Source organism: Haliotis rufescens, unplaced genomic scaffold (genome assembly GCF_023055435.1).
Source record: "Haliotis rufescens isolate VD_foot unplaced genomic scaffold, xgHalRufe1.0.p SCAF_6, whole genome shotgun sequence".
Taxonomy (NCBI): Eukaryota; Metazoa; Mollusca; class Gastropoda; order Lepetellida; family Haliotidae; genus Haliotis; species Haliotis rufescens.
Genome location: NW_025964334.1, coordinates 2,884,759 through 2,905,215, shown reverse-complemented (window position 1 = coordinate 2,905,215; position 20,457 = coordinate 2,884,759). Strand labels below are relative to the sequence as shown.

Sequence of the window (20,457 nt, the reverse complement as noted above, 5' to 3'; positions counted from 1 at the left end):
GAGAAAAACTGCCAAAAAAACAGCCAACTTGACTTATAGTCAAGCCGCGCTAAATGTCCCTGACCGTTTTCAGGATAGATTCACGTTCTCAGGAACTAAAAACAAAGAAAATATTGATTATAGTGCCCTATGGGCTCAAGGCATGTTTAAACGCAAACAGCCTCAATCTAGCCCACCTAAGGCTAAAATGGTACAGAAACGACAAAAAATGGTCTCATCAGAATCAAAGACACAACAAAATAGAAGACCACAAACCAAATGGGAAAAAGTAGTCTTTAGCGCAGACTTCTCCCAAGATCTTAATAAGATCCTAACAGCTCAAGATATTGCCAAAGAGCTGAAGCACAAAAATATTATTCGAATAAATAAGTGTGGAAGAGGGTATGTTGTTGTCGGGGACAACCTCACAGAGTCAATTGATATGCCCAAAAGCATAAACGGGATCAAACTAAAATGGGATACCCCAAAGTGGCTTAGCAATGTCAGATGTGCGGTACATCTAGACAAAAAAATTAATGACGACGAGCTTTATCAAATTGTCTGTCAAGCCCAAAAGAAAGTCACTCAACCTACAATCCTGTCGGCATTCAGGATCAAATCAATGGGCACAAACAACACACGAGTAGTAATACTCACATTACTTGGACAGTCAGTCCCCGGCCACCTTAATCTAGGTGGCAAGGACATAGAAACCATGCCATACAGGAAAAGGCCAACCCAGTGCACAAACTGTATGCTCTATGGACATACAAAAACATCATGTAACCAGCCACCCAAGTGCAAAAACTGTTCCCGAGTTTCTTGCAAAGAAAACTGCAACACATGGTGCACAAACTGCAGGAAAGAGGGTCACTCATCCTTGGCGCCGAAATGTCCTAAACGCTTGCTCATCAGCAAACGTATAAATAAAATACCTACTCAGCAATCTGAATCCAAATCTATTCAACCCACTGAGGTCGAAAAAACCCAAGCGACTACTGATCACTCTACTGAGCAAACAATGGAATCTGTGAGCACTGAGCAAACAATCGAAACTGTGAGCACTGATCCGCCTACTCACAGGCACAAAGCCACTGCAAAACGCAAGGGAAAAAAGACCCAAGCTTCCCAATCAAACCCCATGCCTTCTAATCCTCAAACTGAGGAACACAGCAAACGAATCAGTCAGGCAAAGAAAACACCAGCTCATGGTACACAAAAGGCTCAGAACACAAACAAAGTTGTAGAGTTCATTGCCACGGCATTGATCCAAATTACAAGCAGAAAAATGAGTGTCAAAGCCAAAGCCACCTGCATCCTCAAACTGGCTTCCAAAATAATGAAATACAAAGGAACAAAGAAACAGTTCCTAAATAGGGTATGCCCTAAAACTCAATAAGCGCTCATCTATAAATTATAATGGACTTGCTTTTACTACAGTGGAACGCAAATGGCCTTAAGAGCCACGGCAATGAACTGACTGCACTCGTCAAAAAAAAGGTGATCAAGCCTCATGTCATTCTAATACAGGAGACTAAACTCAGTGAAAAAGCCAAATTCACACTACCTGGGTATACCCAATATAGAAAAGACAGAAAAAGACTTATGCCAGGCAATAAGGGAGGAGGACTAATCACCCTTGTCCACGACAGCTGTACCTCCAAAAAAATTGAAGCAAATGTAGGGAACCTTGAAACCCAAGTAATCTCCCTAAAACTGGCAAATGGCAACGAATTACGCATAGCTAACATATATCACAGGGTTACCCATGAAACGAACATGGAAGAGCTAACAAGACTAGCTCAAATAGTAGGCAAAAATGGGATAATCCTTGGTGACTTTAATGCCCACAGCCCTCTTTGGGAAGACAGGAATGATTCATGCAAATATGGCAAAATGGTAGAGAAATGGGTTGAGGACGACAATCTCATAACTCTGAACAACGGCAGTCACACGCGTTATGACCAAGTCCACAACACGTGGAGTTCAATTGATCTCACAATTGCCACCAAAAACCTCGCCTCACATTGCCAATGGCAAGTCCATGACGACACTTGGGGAAGCGATCACCTTCCTATACTCACCTACATAGGTAGCCCACCACAATTAGAGGAACAGCCCAATCCTCAGCCCACATGGGACTATGCAAAGGCTGACTGGCCTAAATTCAGGAAGGAATGTGTATCATTCAAGTCCTCAGAAATTGCCTCGGATGATCCTGATCTTTTTTGCCAAAATCTCACCTCAGCAATTATTGCCGCAGCTGAAAAATCAATTCCAAAAAAAGACCACAAAACTGGCAAAACGCCGGTACCATGGTGGAACAGGGAAATAGCAAAAGCTAGGAGAGTGAGAAAGAAAGCCCTAAATAGGTCAAAAAGGGATAAATCAGCCTTTGCCCAAGTCCGAGCAGCCAGGACGAAAGTAAGACAACTCATAGACGATTCTAAAAAAGAGTCATGGCAGACCTTCTGCAAATCCCTTAATGAGAAAACAAATGCTAAAACAGTCTGGAGCAAAATACACGCAATCAGGGGTAAGCGTAAACCCACAAAAATTCCCAAGTTAGCCAACGCCCATACAGTCAAAGAAAAGGCCAACATTCTAGCTGAGCACTTCTCATCTGTCAGCAGCAACACAAATTGCAGCGAAGAATTCAAACAGGCAAAAATGCTTATGCCTAAGATCTCAAAACGGCCGCAAAGCAAGCATCTGGTATACAATATACCATTTACTGTGACAGAGTTTGATGATGCGATACAACATAGAAAAGGCACAGCACCTGGTCTTGACACAACCAGCTACGAGATATTGAAAAACCTACCTGATCAAACCAAAGGCTTACTCACTGAGTTGTATAACACGATATGGTCCAAAGGAGAAGTCCCAAAAGCATGGAAACATGCTGCGGTTATCCCGCTGCTAAAGCAAGGGAAAGACGAAGCCCTACCAAACTCTTATCGACCGATCTCACTCACCTCAAACATGTGCAAAGCCATGGAAGCCATGGTTACAAAAAGGCTCATGCATCATCTTGAAACTGGCAACCACATAAAACCTGACCAAAGTGGCTTCAGGAAGGGACACTCGTGTCTAGATCATATTCTAAGACTGGAAAATGAAATAAAAAAAGCCCAATTAAACAGACAATACCTAGCCGCAGTATTTCTGGACTTCAGCAAAGCCTTCGACATGGTATGGCATGACGGACTCCTCTCAAAACTATCACAAAATGGAGTTGAAGGGAACATGGCAAACTTCATAGACAGCTTCCTGCAAGACAGGTCGCTTTCAGTTAAAATAGGGAACAATCGATCGGATCCTATGGCACTGGACAATGGCACGCCACAAGGCAGCATTATAAGCCCAACCCTGTTTAATATCATGATCAATGATCTTTTTGACCATGTCAACTCTCCTACCCAAACTTCTAAGTTCGCTGATGACGGAGCAATATGGGTAAAGCACAGAGATATCTCACAAATCAGAAAAAAACTCCAGTCAGCCCTGGACGGAGTAGATCAATGGTGCAATAAATGGGGATTCACCCTTTCAAGTGAAAAAACTGTTGGAGTTCTATTCAAACGCCGGGGGAAAGATGCTATGATACCCCGTGTCTCCATAAAAGGCAAACCTATCAAATTCGAAAAATCTGCAATATTTCTTGGAGTTATCCTTGATCAACACCTCACTTGGCGCAAGCATATCGAATATGTGGAAAACAGATGTCAAAAAGACCTGAACGTATTACGGGCAATTTCAGGCACATCTTGGGGCACATCAAGGGACACTCAGCTGGACCTCTACAAAGCTCTTATCAGATCAAAAATTGACTATGGTTGTGAGGCTTTTCACTCAGCATCAAATACTGTCTTGAGGCGACTAGACAGAATACAATACAAAGCCCTAATACTGGCCACAGGCGCAGCGACAGGCACCTCACTAGAAGCACTACAAGTAGAAACGGGAGAACTCCCATTGAAACTAAGACGAGAGCAGGCAATATTATCGTTCTGGGGACGAACATCAAACCCTTTGGTTAAAAAGATATGGCAAGACAAAAACGCTCGAGATGAGGCCCTAGCTCGAAAAAATCCCTCACTAAAGCCATCTGGGATATTAGTACGTGAACTCATTCGAAGTCACAATTGCGATGACATTCAGCCTCCAGAAAGTCACTACAAAGGGTTACACCCTCCCTGGACTTTACAAACTCCCAAAGTTGACACTGCTTTAACATCAGAAGTCACTAAAAGAGAAAACCCAACCCTACTACGTTCAGTAGCTATCACTAAAATTCAAACTACCTGGGACAGCTGGGCCCATATATACACTGATGGATCCAAGAATCCTATCAACAACAGTGCTGGTTACGGGATCCATATCCACAGCTCCAAACCCCAAGCACATTCAGTTCGCTTGCCCGATGGTCAGTCAGTATTCACGGCTGAATTGGAGGCAATTCATCATGCACTCAAACTCATACCGGAACTCCCGGAAGCAAAGGCAGTCGTCCTATCAGACTCGCTAAGTGCACTTCAGGCCATCAGTGGAAGAAACTCAAACTCCAGGCCAAACACAGTCAACAATATTCTATACGAATATACAAAACTATCGGACCAAGGGCAACAGGTGGAGCTGTGTTGGATCCCCTCTCACATAGATATTCATGGAAATGAAAAAGCAGACTCACTGGCGAAGCTAGCTCTAGACAAAGCGGATATACAGCCTATTCCCTTTAGTAAACTAGAGATAAAAAGCAAAATCAAAGCCTCCATAGCAAAAAGATGGCAAACCCAATGGGACGCAAGTAAGATCGGCAGATGGCTATACAAAATTCAACCCAAGGTCCAACAAAAGCCAAACTCATACTCAAATGAAAGGAAAATTGAAACTGCTATCTCACGCCTCAGACTTGGTCACAAAAAGCACTATGACAAGGTTTGTTCATCTTGCAATCAGGCTGAAACCATTGACCACCTGTTACTAGAATGTCAAGACCATGCCCCGGCCCGGGCTAGGTTAAAACAAGAATTGCAGTTAGATCCGCTATCTGTCATAGATCTCCTAAAGCCAAGAGATGCAATAGCGAAGGCCAAACTAACTCTATTTCTGAGAGATGGACAGCTGCTCGAACGTATATAAACAGAGCAGCCAAGGATAAAAATGAAATCATATCAATATAAGAAAATAGAAATCATATCAATGCAAAAACAGAAATTATGTGAACACCGAACTCACAATAGATATGTGAACCCTTCTCACACAAAGGAGTCCCAAAGAGGGACAGGTCAGCCGAAATTGCCTAGGCAGAAGGCGACCTCTTAAACACCTAATGCAACAACATTGTGTCAAGTCCACTGCCGGGCTGATGCGGTTTCAGTGTCAGCGATGAACATGAATGCTCAAATTATAGACTTGTAGCACTCACAAGTTGCTTAGCCAAAATATTTGAAAAGTGTATATTCAATTCTCTGATAACAGCAAATATAACCTTAGAAAAAGATTCAACATACAAACAATCAAATGTAGAACACAGTCCTATGCTTATTATCATTTCTTCTGGATATGATCAACCTGCGGAACCCTCTATCCGATGAAGTAACTAATGCTCGCTCATTAAAAGAAATCAAATCCTTAATTAATCGTTCTGATGCAATTATTAATAATTTTGACTTCAAATATTTTCATAGATCATGCCAAATTGTCCACTGTCGCCTTAGGCTCGGCTGCAGTGACTTAAACGCTGATAAGTTTAGACGACATGTATCAGACATACCAGACTGCACTTGTGGATATCACCTTGAAGATGCAATTCACTTTTTCTATAACTGTTAAAAAATACGATAATATCAGAAACACTGTGTATTTCTACACACATGGGTATGGTCTAAAAATGATATTACATGGCAGTAGTTAAGCAGTTCTACAAACATGACTCTTCTTAAATCAGTTCATGACATCATTGTCAAAAGCAAAAGGTTTGAGTAGCTTAATTTTATGCATGTAGTAAAGGAAAACTGCATTACCTTATTTCACAGACACCACTTGCTTCAGTGTATTGGCTTCGTGTATTTCATTTGTGCATTTTGTATGTTTATGTTCATCACTCTCTTATATATATCCAGCTGTTGTTAAGTTGTTACCTGGAGAGGTATTACATAAGCAAGTTTTGCTTGTTTACCGATCCAGATTTCTTTTGAAATTAAAATACGTTTAAGCCAACACAGCTAACCGTAAAACACATGATTGTAAACTATTCAAAAAGGGGCACTAATCTCTGGCTTCTTCTCGGGTGTCGGACTCAAACTCATTTATTCTTAGAATAACATGACATACAATTATCTACAATTTTTATTATGTACAATTTAATAAAAATAGGATACGTGGATACTAATACAATTTACCAATTGTATTGTACACATTGTTAAGGAATTTAGATAGGCCTTTTAGATTTCTTACACTGTTAGTGGTCATAATTTTCTTAAATGTTTGGAAACTTAAGATATTGCTTATTTAAGAGTTCATATCGCCGTTGGTGAAAAGCTTCACATCGGAATATATAATGCAATTCATCTCCCACAGCTATAGAATCACAGTGGACACTGGTTGTCTTCCCTGGGAATGTTCAGCCATCGACCAGTTTCAACTGGTACTCCTTGGTTAGAAAGTTCTGACTTTTAGTATTGGGAGAAATATTGATTTTGAGAGCAGTAGATATTTCGCAAATGAAGGTTGATTCTTCAGGTAACACGACCTTTGGATTTCCGCTTAGGCTTACTAGCTGCCGTGAGTCAATTTGCTCGTTAACGCAACCGAGCGTGACAAGAGACTGGGCTACCAGTCTGCAAGGACAGCTAAATAAACTTACGTATTTTTGAAAACTGATTGGTTACCCCTGATCTATGAAGATTTCAACAAAGGGCGCATGGTAATTAATTTCTTCAGCCTAAACAAACAGACAAATAACGGCGAAAGCTCATCGGATGTCGTCTTTTGGAAATACCCCTGATTGTTACAGTTTGATAATAAAAAAGTATCCCTGAGTGAAAGCATTTGCGGATTTCGGATTGCGTGGATGATACAATTACTACTCCCTTGTTGTCATCCACATTTTCTGGTATAACCCTACACTTCTGTATTTGTCGTAATTCACTTGCTGCTCAGTTAATGAATTTATAACATGTATACTTAGTTGTAGCACCACTCAGATTACCCGATAAAGGTTCAAATTTGGTCTTTCTTGTACCTATTTAATCTAAATCCAGGTTTGAAGTGAGGTGGAATGTGAGTTATGCACGTCGCAGCCCAGCAAGTGATGTATGATCAGTTGCTTTACTTTTTTTGTAAATCAACTGATCATTCCCAGACATCAAAGGATCAACAGGAAATACGTTGATTGATTAATTACTGTTATCTTGCACAGTGGATATGTCAAAAGTAAGTGTTTACATGTGAAGGTAGGGTTACTAAACCTAGGGAATACTCATATCATGGCGTGAAGTACAGATGTAAAAACAACATACTTTGTTCAAAGGGTAACCGATAATACACTGACTGGTTGTTCATTGTTATCTAACTCAATGTATGTTTTTAAGAACCGTGGACATTATAAAAATAGTTGTCACGTGGGCTTTCTCAGCTAACTTGGCACCTATGTGAAACAATTGAAACAAAATAAGTGATCAGTTAAGAAACAAACACGGGTTATACTATTCGATACATTTAAATAACGTTTAAAAACGATATATTTAAATATTTTAATATATTTCATATATATTCCAAATATTGTTTCCAAATAATTATTATTAAAGTATTTGATTCTCACATAGACATTTTACATCGAATAAGTATTTTTGTACAGTTGCAGACGCAATGGATATTGTTCCTGTATGTTGATATTCCCGGATACATTATAACTTTGGTAGGTTGTTATAATGATATTTGCATTTTGTTTTCATTCATTCGCTGCAGCTTTGAACAGAATCATTCTTGTTCCTTTCCGTTTGGTTGGGAAGTTTTTTCGGTGCGCGATAGACGGTGTTTTCACAAGTATTTTCTTTTGTAAGCGTGTATTTGTTACAGTCAATGTGTAAAATATGATTCACTCAGGCAATTTATTAAATATCTAAATATTTCAGTCATTTTACAAATTGACTGAATAATCCATTCATTTATTTAACCGACTGACTAAAAATGATAACGACAACCAAGAGAGCTTAAACACATCACAATATATTAATTATGCTAAGAAAAGAAGCCAAACAATACAGAACTGTACTTGGTGATGATATTAAGCATAAACAAATATTTGGAATTCGTTATCATATTAATAAAGATGGATATATTTTTCAGTTAATTTGTAAAATAAACTGAATATTTAGGCGTTTAATACATTTCCTTAGTGAAGTCTGTTTACATTTTGAATGTAAACATATACACACGGTAAAATAAGCAATGTTCAGTGAAATATTTACTCTGTGTTGCAAGTCAAAATAGTGTACACGAAGATCGCACAATTACCAAGCAAGTGACTTATCAAAACTGCATCACCATTACCGATGCTCCCCACAAATATACCTACATTTCCAAAACTGTATTCCATACGTCCTTCTACTTTCAATTAAAATTCGCTTACGAATGGCGAGCACAGGTCGCGAACAAGTCTAGATTTCTGCTATATCATCCGGGTACTCACTGGGTAAATACAGTAATGCACAGGTAACAACTACTCCCGCAGAATTGCTTTAGATCAGTGCTCCTTTAATTTGTACGTTGAAATACTATATATTGTGAATGCCAAAATGATGTATCAAGGATCAAGTAGAAGATACATTGACCGTTGCGCTGGAAGTTTATTCAACAGACCGTGAAAATAACACTGCTGTATCTTATTATTTATTTCAGATGACGCAGGCAAAGCTCACTTCTCCTGGCGGCCATTATCAAACGGCCAGCTAAAACACAACCCCGCGCTTGCGTCTACAGGTCTCTTCCTGTAGTACGGTAATTAATATTCTCTCCCTCAAGTGTATCCTCAATGATATAACCCACCCTCATTAATAACATGCTGCTCTTTTCCAGCCTCACGGCTATGGAGCTGTGATAAAGAGTCCAAGTCATCATAAAGTAATTAGGGTCCAATAAAAACAATGCGCCGCCAAACCTCATACATATTATCACTGAAAGTCGTACTACAGACGGTTAATGTCAAATCACAATAAAAGCATTTCAATTGCAATAACATGTTCCAGGACCATGTATTCTCTTAACACCATCGGATTTAGAAGCAATGGTCGTATAAAACAAAACAGATCTATTTAATCGCAACAGTATTCATGTTATTCCCACAAAATCACATAAAGAAAGGAGACATTAGGAAATACATGTGTATTATCATTTTTCGTCAGGATGACACAATTTTCTCTCCTTGTTACCACCTCCAGGTTCAGCTTAACACGGGTCCTCCTTTGGTCAAAAGTTTGTTCCCCCTCTAATGAGTGTGTCACGCGTTGCACACGAGTGGCGGACGGGGTGCACACGGGTCTCACACGCGTGACCAACCCGATGCACACTGGTTGCGTAACGCGTTGCCCATGCGTGTAAGGGGAATGAACTTCTAGGCAGTAGTGTACATCACCGTCGTCAACAATTCACGGCTTGTCTACAGTGCCTTCCTACATCACCGTCGTCAACACTTCACGGCTTGTCTCCATTACGTTCCTACATCACCATCGGCAACACTTCACGGCTTGTCTACAGTACGTTCCTACATCACCATCGTCAACACTTCACGGCTTGTCTACAGTACGTTCCTACATCACCATCGTCAACACTTCACGGCTTGTCTACAGTACGTTCCTACATCACCATCGTCAACACTTCACGGCTTGTCTACAGTACCTTCCTACATCACCATCGTCAACACTTCACGGCTTGTCTACAGTGCCTTCCTACATCATCGTCGTCAACACTTCACGGCTTGTCTACAGTACGTTCCTACATCACCATCGTCAACACTTCACGGCTTGTCTACAGTACATTCCTACATCACCATCGTCAACACTTCACGGCTTGTCTACAGTACCTTCCTACATTACCATCGTCAACACTTCACGGCTTGTCTACAGTACATTCCTACATCACCATCGTCAACACTTCACGGCTTGTCTACAGTTCATTCCTACATCACCATCGTCAACACTTCACGGTTTGTCAATAGTACCTTCCTACATGACCATCGTCAACACTTCACGGCTTGTCTACAGTACGTTCCTACATCACCGTCGTCAACACTTCACGGCTTGTCAATAGTACATTCCTACATCACCATCGTCAACACTTCACGGCTTGTATACAGTACGTTCCTACATTACCATCGTCAACACTTCACGGCTTGTCTACAGTGCCTTCCTACATCACCATCGTCAACACTTCACGGCTTGTCTACAGTACCTTCCTACATTACCATCGTCAACACTTCACGGCTTGTCTACAGTGCCTTCCTACATCACCATCGTCAACACTTCACGGCTTGTCTACAGTACATTCCTACATCACCATCGTCAACACTTCACGGCTTGTCTACAGTACATTCCTACATGACCATCGTCAAAACTTCACGGCTTGTCTACAGTACCTTCCTACATCACCATGGTCAACACTTCACGGCTTGTGAACAGTACCTTCCTTCATTACCATCGTCAACACTTCACGGCTTGTGAACAGTACGTTCCTACATCACAATCGTCAACATTTATGGCTTGTCAACAGCACGTTCGTACATCACCGTGGTCAACACTTCACGGCTTGTATACAGTACGTTCCTACATCACCGTCCTCAACACTTCACGGCTTGTCTACCGTTCGTTCCTAACATCAACAAGGTCAACACTTCACGGTTTGGATACATTTTGTTCCTACATCACTATCGTCAACATTTCACGGCTTGTTTAGAGTAAATTCCTAAAATTACTATCATCAACACTTCATGGTTTGTATACATTACGTTCCTACACTACCATCCTCAACACTTTACGGCTTGTCTACAGCACGTTCCTAAACCGTTTAAGAACAGCAGGTCCACGAGCAGGACGTTGTGTTCGACACGTCATATTGAGTCAAAAACATCATCAACAACGACCGCATTGGTGTCGTGAACACATTATGGTCTCATCCGTCGAGGGGATGGAAGAGCACGGGTCTACAGACGTCGGGGAGAACGTCACGCCAGAATCTGCGTATAGGAAGTGGACAGGTTTGTCGGGGTAGCGTTATGATGTGGGCGTCTATCTCTCATCATGACAGGACAGGTTTGGTCCATATCCCGGGAAATCTTACAGCTCAGCGATACATCAACTAAATTTTCCTACAACACATCCTCGACGGCATAAAGCACGGATCACAAGAGCTGCACAGTCTACACAACAACAACGTTGAGGTTCTCCCTTGGCCCTCCAGATCCCCGGATTTGAACCCGATAGAGCACATGTGGGTGAAATGGATAGACGGCTACGCCGACGTCAACCACAACCCCAGACGTTGCAGGCCGAGTGGGCTACCATTCCCCAGGATGTGATTCGCATACTCGTCACTTCCATGGGCAGGAGATGTCAGGCCGCTCGCGATTCCAACGGGGGACATACGCGTTATTGATGGTAGCTGACCTTCACCTTGGACTTTTCCTATGTACCGATAACTAAGATGACTACATTCACCAAGTGTTCTCTCTACGACATTTTGGCTCAATACCGTGTATAGTTCCTCGTATAAATGTATTTTACTACCTCACACAAACCTCGCTTTGCGTTTCATTTCTTGAAGAGTATATTTTTAGTTTTGGTCTTTTATGAAAGACATACTTCTGGTTGTATGTGATGTTGTAGGTGTTCAGTTGACGCTCAGTAGTGTATGCCCCCCGTTGGAATCGTAGGATCTACACCGAAACGCCGCACTAATTGTAATAAAGAAGTGGTTCATCCATAGAAATTGTCTTTCTTCATCACACCAACTTTTAAATGCCACTAAAAGAAGCTCAGTAGTGTGGACAATCAGACACGATATCCATGCAAATGACTTTATTATTGTTTCTTTAATCTGCTGATTGTACACTATTATTAATAACTTACTTATTCATGTAAGTGGGAATTACGTTAATCGTAATATAACATCAAAGTCCAGTCAGATTCACCTTGTTAAACCTTATTCTCCTATAAACTCCAAAAACGGTTCGAGTACGTATAATTTGAAATGGTATCAGGTTTCTAATCTGATTCATGTCTTCTTTATAAACTACTACAACCTTTTCAATGAAACAAACTCCAGCCCAACAGACCATGTCTTTTAGCTTTCAATGTCACTGAAGCAGTGATAGCAGGGTATGGGTCGGGGCAGCATTCGTAATAGTAAACACGTTTTTGCATCGAATGCTCGATAATGTCCCACTGGTCATCGTGGTAGTACTCCGAGACGTCGATCTCCGGGCCTTTGTTCTGAATGTCCAAAACGTTGCCACTATACGTCCACGATCCAATCTTCAGGCTACACGTCACAGTGCCGTCGGTGGTGTAGTTCGATACGTCACATCGTGTCTTGATGATGGTTGGGGGTATGTAGTACACAAGTCCGCTATGGTGTACAACCGCGGGCACATCAGTGACGACTGTATGTCTGAAACAAACCAGAAGAACCCACTCATCATAGTTGTATTGGGCAAGGTTTTATTACTGTGAACAAATATTGGTTTGCCGGATCCAGATCCAGAAACTTACATCCTGCAATAACCAGAAATGTTCAATTTCATGCTAGAAGGAACATAATTATATACGTTTTTCATTAATCGGGTTGATAGGGTAATATAGTGGTAAAAGTATTCGCGTCCGCCTCCTTGGTCTAGTGGTAGAGCGTCCGCCCGGAGAGAAGAAGGTCCTGGGTTCCCCGGGCGCGTCATACGAAATGACGCTAACAGATGTTACTTGTTGTTACCCTGTCTGGCGCTCGGCATTAAGGGGCTAAAACAAGCGCTGGTCGACTCGTAGTCAGTATACTGTGTCTGAGTTGGGTATTCACGTCGCACACACACGTCGCATGCACGTCGCTATATAAGTGCAAATATCTTGGACACGACGTTAAACCCCATTTCACCTCACCTTTATTAAGTATTCGCTGGGGTTTTTTCTCGATTAAAGTACTCACCCCCGGTAGGGTACAATGTCAGGGGTCCATATATTGGAATGAGGAAGGTTCATCAGGGTAATTCCCTTGTAGTCCGAGGTGTCCCATGCCAGCCTGCTGTCCTCCCACTCATAGTGGACCCACGTGTCCAGCACAGCGTCCCCTGTCCTCAGATTCTGAAGACAAGGACGGAAGTAGAGAATAACCTACACCAAGGATGTAATATTCTGAATGATGTATGTTAGGATCCTGGCAAGCCTAATGGACGCAACTCACAATGAATTGTAGCGCCCTAGACGACCGTGCCCCCTTATCCAAAGAGTTGTTGAATTTCTTAATTTGTTTCACTGGACACATTTATTCTTATTTGAATTGAAACTCGGTTTGTTAAAATCAGGACCTGTTTTATCCAGCATACAACACGACCCAATCCGCCCTTGCAGCTTGTGTAGACATTCAGAGTATTATAGAAACACAGACTTGACCTCTGTGTTGCAAGTTTAGTTTCGATGTTTTTACAGGAGAATAACGATTGCTGCGGCAGTGTACTTGGTCATCAGGAGAACCTACAGAACTGCTAACCCTCGAGAACTTGTAATTACAAGTGTTCATGTGCGTGTGTCCTTGTATGTATCTGTGTGCGTGTGTGTACCAGCGTGTGCGTCCTTGTATGTATCTGTGTGCGTGTGTGCGTGTGTGTACCAGCGTGTGCGTCCTTGTATGTATCTGTGTGCGTGTGTGCGCGTGTGTACCAGCATGTGTCCTTGTATGTATCTGTGTGCGTGTGTGTACCAGCGTGTGTGTCCTTGTATGTATCTGTGTGCGTGTGTGTACCAGCATGTGTGTCCTTGTATGTATCTGTGTGCGTGTGTGCGTGTGTGTACCAGCGTGTGCGTCCTTGTATGTATCTGTGTGCGTGTGTGTACCAGCGTGTGTGTCCTTGTATGTATCTGTGTGCGTGTGTGCGCGTGTGTACCAGCCTGTGTGTCCTTGTATGTATCTGTGTGCGTGTGTGTGTACCAGCGTGTGTGTCCTTGTATGTATCTGTGTGCGTGTGTGTACCAGCGTGTGTGTCCTTGTATGTATCTGTGTGCGTGTGTGCGTGTGTGTACCAGCATGTGTGTCCTTGTATGTATCTGTGTGCGTGTGTGTACCAGCATGTGTGTCCTTGTATGTATCTGTGTGCGTGTGTGTACCAGCGTGTGCGTCCTTGTATGTATCTGTGTGCGTGTGTGCGTGTGTGTACCAGCATTTGTGTGCTTGTATGTATCTGTGTGCGTGTGTGCGTGTGTGTACCAGCGTGTGTGTCCTTGTATGTATCTGTGTGCGCGTGTGTACCAGTATGTGTGTCCTTGTATGTATCTGTGTGCGCGTGTGTACCAGCATGTGTGTCCTTGTATGTATCTGTGTGCGCGTGTGTACCAGCATTTGTGTCCTTGTATGTATCTGTGTGCGTGTGTGCGTGTGTGTACCAGCGTGTGTGTCCTTGTATGTATCTGTGTGCGTGTGTGTACCAGCGTGTGTGTCCTTGTATGTATCTCTGTGCGCGTGTGTACCAGTATGTGTGTCCTTGTATGTATCTGTGTGCGCGTGTGTACCAGCATGTGTGTCGTTGTATGTATCTGTGTGCGTGTGTGTACCAGCATGTGTGTCCTTGTATGTATCTGTGTGCGTGTGTGTACCAGCGTGTGTTTCCTTGTATGTATCTGTGTGCGTGTGTGCGTGTGTGTACCAGCATGTGTGTCCTTGTATGTATCTGTGTGCGTGTGTGTACCAGCATGTGTGTCCTTGTATGTATCTGTGTGCGTGTGTGTACCAGCGTGTGTGTCCTTGTATGTATCTGTGTGCGTGTGTGCGTGTGTGTACCAGCGTGTGTGTCCTTGTATGTATCTGCGTGCGTGTGTGTACCAGCGTGTGTGTCCTTGTATGTATCTGTGTGCGTGTGTGCGTGTGTGTGCCAGCGTGTGTGTCCTTGTATGTATCTGTGTGCGTGTGTGTACCAGTGTGTGCGTCCAAGTATGTATCTGTGTGCGTGCGTGTACCAGCATGTGTGTCCTTGTATGTATCTGTGTGCGTGTGTGTACCAGCGTGTGCGTCCTTGTATGTATCTGTGTGCGTGTGTGTACCAGCGTGTGCGTCCTTGTATGTATCTGTGTGCGTGTGTGCGTGTGTGTACCAGCATGTGTGTCCTTGTATGTATCTGTGTGCGTGTGTGTACCAGCGTGTGTGTCCTTGTATGTATCTGTGTGCGTGTGTGTACCAGCGTGTGTGTCCTTGTATGTATCTGTGTGTGTGTGTGTGCGCGTGTGTACCAGCGTGTGTGTCCTTGTATGTATCTGTGTGCGTGTGTGTACCAGCGTGTGCGTCCTTGTATGTATCTGTGTGTGTGTGTTCGTGTGTGTACCAGCGTGTGTGTCCTTGTATGTATCTGTGTGCGTGTGTGTACCAGCGTGTGTGTCCTTGTATGTATCTGTGTGCGTGTGTGTACCAGCGTGTGTGTCCTTGTATGTATCTGTGTGGGTGTGTGAGTGTGTGTACCATCGTGTGTGTCCTTGCATGTATCTGTGTGGGTGTGTGCGTGGGTGTCCTTGTATGTATCTGTGTGCGTGTGTGCGTGTGTGTACCAGCGTGTGTGTCCTTGTATGTATCTGTGTGGGTGGGTGCGTGGGTGTCCTTGTATGTATCTGTGTGGGTGTGTGAGTGTGTGTACCATCGTGTGTGTCCTTGCATGTATCTGTGTGGGTGTGTGCGTGGGTGTCCTTGTATGTATCTGTGTGCGTGTGTGCGTGTGTGTACCAGCGTGTGTGTCCTTGTATGTATCTGTGTGGGTGGGTGCGTGTGTGTCCTTGTATGTATCTGTGTGGGTGTGTGCGTGTGTGTACCAGCGTGTGTGTCCTTGTATGTATCTGTGTGTGTGTGTGTGCGTGTGTGTACCAGCATCAGTGTCCTTGTATGTATCTGTGTGTGTGTGTGCGTGTGCGTGTGTGTACCAGCGTGTGTGTTCTTGTATGTATCTGTGTGCGTGTGTGCGTGTGTGTACCAGCGTGTGCGTCCTTGTATGTATCTGTGTGGGTGTGTGCATGTGTGTACTAGCGTGTGTGTCCTTGTATGTATCTGTGTGGGTGTGTGCTTGTGTGTACCAGCGTGTGTGTCCTTGTATGCATCTGTGTGCGTGTGTGTACCAGCGTGTGCGTCCTTGTATGTATCTGTGTGCGTGTGTGTACCAGCATGTGTGTCCTTGTATGTATCTGTGTGCGTGTGTGTACCAGCGTGTGTGTACCAGCGCGTGTGTCCTTGTATGTATCTCTGTGCGTGTGTGCGTGTGCGTACCAACGTGTGCGTCCTTGTATGTATCTGTGTGTTTGTGTGCGTGCGTGTACCAGAGCGTGCGCTAACAAGTGTTCATACGTCTCTGCTTGTGTGTGCATGTGTGTGTATGTGCGTGTAAATGCTATGTGTACTGTACGTGTATGGGCGTGTAAATGTTATGTGTACTGTACGTGTATATGCGTGTAAATGCTATGTGTACTGCACGTGTATGTGCGTGTAAATGCTATGTGTACTGTACGTGTATGTGCGTGTAAATGCTATGTGTACTGTACGTGTATGTGCGTGTAAATGCTATGTGTACTGTACGTGTATGTGCGTGTAAATGCTATGTGTACTGTACGTGTATGTGCGTGTAAATGCTATGTGTACTGTACGTGTATGTGCGTGTAAATGTTATGTGTACTGTACGTGTATGGGCGTGTAAATGCTATGTGTACTGTACGTGTATGGGCGTGTAAATGCTATGTGTGCTGTACGTGTATGTGCGTGTAAATGCTATGTGTACTGTACGTGTATGTGCGTGTAAATGCTATGTGTACTGTACGTGTATGGGCGACTCACCAGCGAGGTTAACTTCAGCAGGGTCAAGTTTATTGTCACGTTCAGTGTTTCGTCCTTGCCGTCGACAGGGATGGTGTGTTGTGCCTCTCGTGACATCAACTCTTTGTACAGAGGATCGTACCGCTGACATTGGACTGTAACACATATGTTAGATCATCAGGTTTTGGAGAATAGTTGAGTGGTCAAATTACACAACGTCATGAAGTAGTACCTCGCGGATTGATAATAAACATACTTTATATCTGTACTTGGAATTGCTGAATAGTAACAGGTTTATGTAACAATCAACAAAAAGGCTTTCGTTTGAACACTTTTCTTTCTATCTCGCCCTTGAATTACGTCATTTCCAAAACAATACTAACTTTTCACAACTTTTTGTGCAATCTTACACAATTGACAATTGGAAACAATCTTCGTAAAGAAAACATCCGTCTTATGAAATATCATTGTACTAAATAATCCTAGTTTTGTCATGTCCAGATTCGATTATTTACAGGACGCTGTCGTATGTGTTGCTGGAATACTGAGGAGTGCTGCTTGCTTACAACAAACAATATATATAACGAACTCGCAATGCCCCGCGCTGAATGTTGGAGTTGACACTGAACAGAGAGTGAGTGCTGTTTTATCAATAGTCCACCAATACCATGACTGGGGGCACCAGAAATCGACTTCGCACATAGACACCGTTACTACTCTATAACAACTATAACAGAACTACTATATATAGCTATATACTATATTCCAGCGAACTATGTCGCTGTGTTCTATTCAAATTTGAGTCTGGACTTGACAAACCAGTGACCGAAAAAATGAGCATCCTAATGCAGCCAATATATTGAACAGACCAACGACCTGATGCATTTGCTTCTTGTGATCTTACCTGCTGCTAGACACGCCACAAACAGCACAGCCGTTCCTAACGCCATGTTGCCTTGCTTGGATAACTACTCCAGACTGATGCAGGTAGTTGATGATACGAGACAAAGTCACGTTATCGTTATAACAGCAGACAACGTGCCAAAGTACTAAAGTCCGGTGTCTAGTGATGGTAATAGCCTTGTTAACAACCTATCACGTCCCTGGATCGCAGTGGTTATCGGATAACTGTGTCACAACGATCGCGTGGTGGAGAGTGTGTTGTCAAAGCTACTTCAAAATTTAGCTTCTTGGTATGTTGATAGCCCTTGCATTGTCAAAGCTGGGGCATCCATTGCTTCAGCTTCCAAGGCATGTAAGTGACGTACAACAATTTTAAAAGGGGATCTCTTTCTTATGACGGACTGCTTACAAAGTGCATGACCCTGTGACCCCCAGTAACCCTGTAGCTGACCTTTCCAGCGAAAAGATCTTTGCACTTGTACGATACTCTAAATAGCTCTAATACTTCTTGACTGAAGAGGCTGAAATTGAGCATGCATGTTCCTTCCGATCAAGACATGTTATTTTGTTTAAATCATTGTGATTATATATTTATATTTTGTTATGAAAAATATTTGAAAGAAACTCACAGAAGTCTTAAGTTGTTTTTTCATGAACCACAAGGCATAGACGGCTGATTAATACAAGACGACAAAAGAGAAAATTAAAAAGAAAATTCTTGATTCTCTGACGGCAAATTTAAAAGCTTGGACAGAAATTTTGAAAGTTTTGAAAACTAATTTCAAAAAGCAAAATAAACTGTTCACATCTAATGAAAAACATTTTAATGCAACTAATGGCAATGATGAGAAAGACCCACGGCACCTGGGCCTGATGGTATTCTAAACCGGTTTTGGAAACTGTTTCCTTGCGTCCAAACACTGTTACTTCACTGTTTAAATTCTCTTGTGGATACAGGGGATGTTCCGCCTTGGTTGTGCAAAGGTCGACCAATACTTCCTCCAAAGAAAGGTGATTTGACTGTCCTTACAAACTTTCGCCCTATTACTTGTCTGGGTACACAGTACGAAATATTCACAGGGTGTCTTACAGATCTTGTGTCATCACACTGCACTGCCAATGACATTATTTACATGGAGCAAAAAGGGGCCAGAAAGGGATGTTGCGGATGTAGGGATCAATTGCTATTTAGATAAATGATTCGTGAAAAGATTAAAACTTAACACTTTAACCACTCAATGTGTTGGATGCACTACACGAAAGCGTATGATTCTGTATCTCAGGAATGGATGTTGATATCACTGGAATGTATCCCCGAGCGGCTACTTGTTTTACTAAAGTCTTCAATGAGTTGCTGGTCAACTCAACTTGAGATGTATTTGCAGGGGCAGGTGGTGACTTCGGAACCCATTTCTTTTCGAAGAGGAATATTTCAGGGCGATTCTTTTAGTCCTTTGCTTTTCTGTTTGTCACTAAATCCTTTAAGCTTTTTGCTCAGCAAAGAGGAAGGTTATCACCCTGGACCTCCTCAGCACAGATCCCCAACACCCTTTACTCACCTCCTTTACATGGATGACCTTGAACCTATTGCCAATGAAGGATCTACACTCAAAAAATAGAGGTCCATCCATGGTACGACCAAGAATATGTAGAGGGCATCATGGAAAATGATAAATACAAAATTCTTACAGCCTCAGCCCGTATACAGCCTCAGACGTATCCATGTCAACAAACCTGATCTTGTTCTTTTTGATAAATCCAATGAAATCATTGATATTGTTGAATTTTCTGTCCCTTTTGACACTAATGTGATTGACAAGATTCATGAAAAACATGGCAAATATGCGGACGTCGCTTTCGAAATGTCACGCTTGCAACCCATGTACCAAGTTGTTCGACTCCCCATTGTTTTCGATGCCTTAGGTTTGGTACCTCCCATTCTGTTGATTGACATTGGGAGAGTACCCGGGTTTGCTACCAGGAATACAGCCCTTCTGACAATCTGGGTAATGCAGAAGGCTGCAGTTTTTGGGAGTCTTCACATTCTCAGATAAAATTCTGGCTGGGTTTGACTAGACAGCGCTTTCTATGAGAAGTCCCATTCGCTGTCTGGGCTGCGCGTAGAGGGGGCAAGGGCCCTGAGCTGATGATGAGCCTAACCAGCCTGACTGTGCCAGGATCACCCAAACCCTCTTTGCTGCATTTTTTATTTTAATCTGTACATCATCATCATCATCATCATCATCATCATAATAATAATAATAATAATAATAAAAGAGAATGAATTCAAAGTGCTGTGTGCTCTGTGCGCATTTTACGCTTCAAACATTTAAGCTATGCAATTATTTGATATCAGATGACAACTCATTCTGAGTAACGTCGGATACATATTGAACTGTACCCTTTCTCTAATGGTCTAGTTAATCCACCCATAAGAGAAGAAGCCCTTATCAGTCCAATATTGACATTCCTGTGAGTGATACGCCTGCACTGTATTAACATCATGAGATAGCAATGCTGTTGTGTTGGGGT

The 20,457-nt window shown here is 42.6% G+C and overlaps 1 protein-coding gene across 1 annotated transcript; it reads right to left on the bottom strand.

The window, feature by feature from the left end:
* Nucleotides 1-12,041: 12,041 nt before the first annotated feature.
* Nucleotides 12,042-18,084, bottom strand: LOC124149762 (acetylcholine receptor subunit alpha-L1-like). Its single transcript, XM_046521536.2, has 4 exons — nucleotides 17,927-18,084; nucleotides 17,044-17,177; nucleotides 13,174-13,328; nucleotides 12,042-12,648 (listed from the first exon to the last, which is right to left on the bottom strand). Exons 1-4 carry the CDS (start codon nucleotides 17,970-17,972, stop codon nucleotides 12,285-12,287), a joined length of 699 nt encoding a protein of 232 aa, XP_046377492.2. The 5' UTR covers nucleotides 17,973-18,084; the 3' UTR covers nucleotides 12,042-12,284.
* Nucleotides 18,085-20,457: the final 2,373 nt, after the last annotated feature.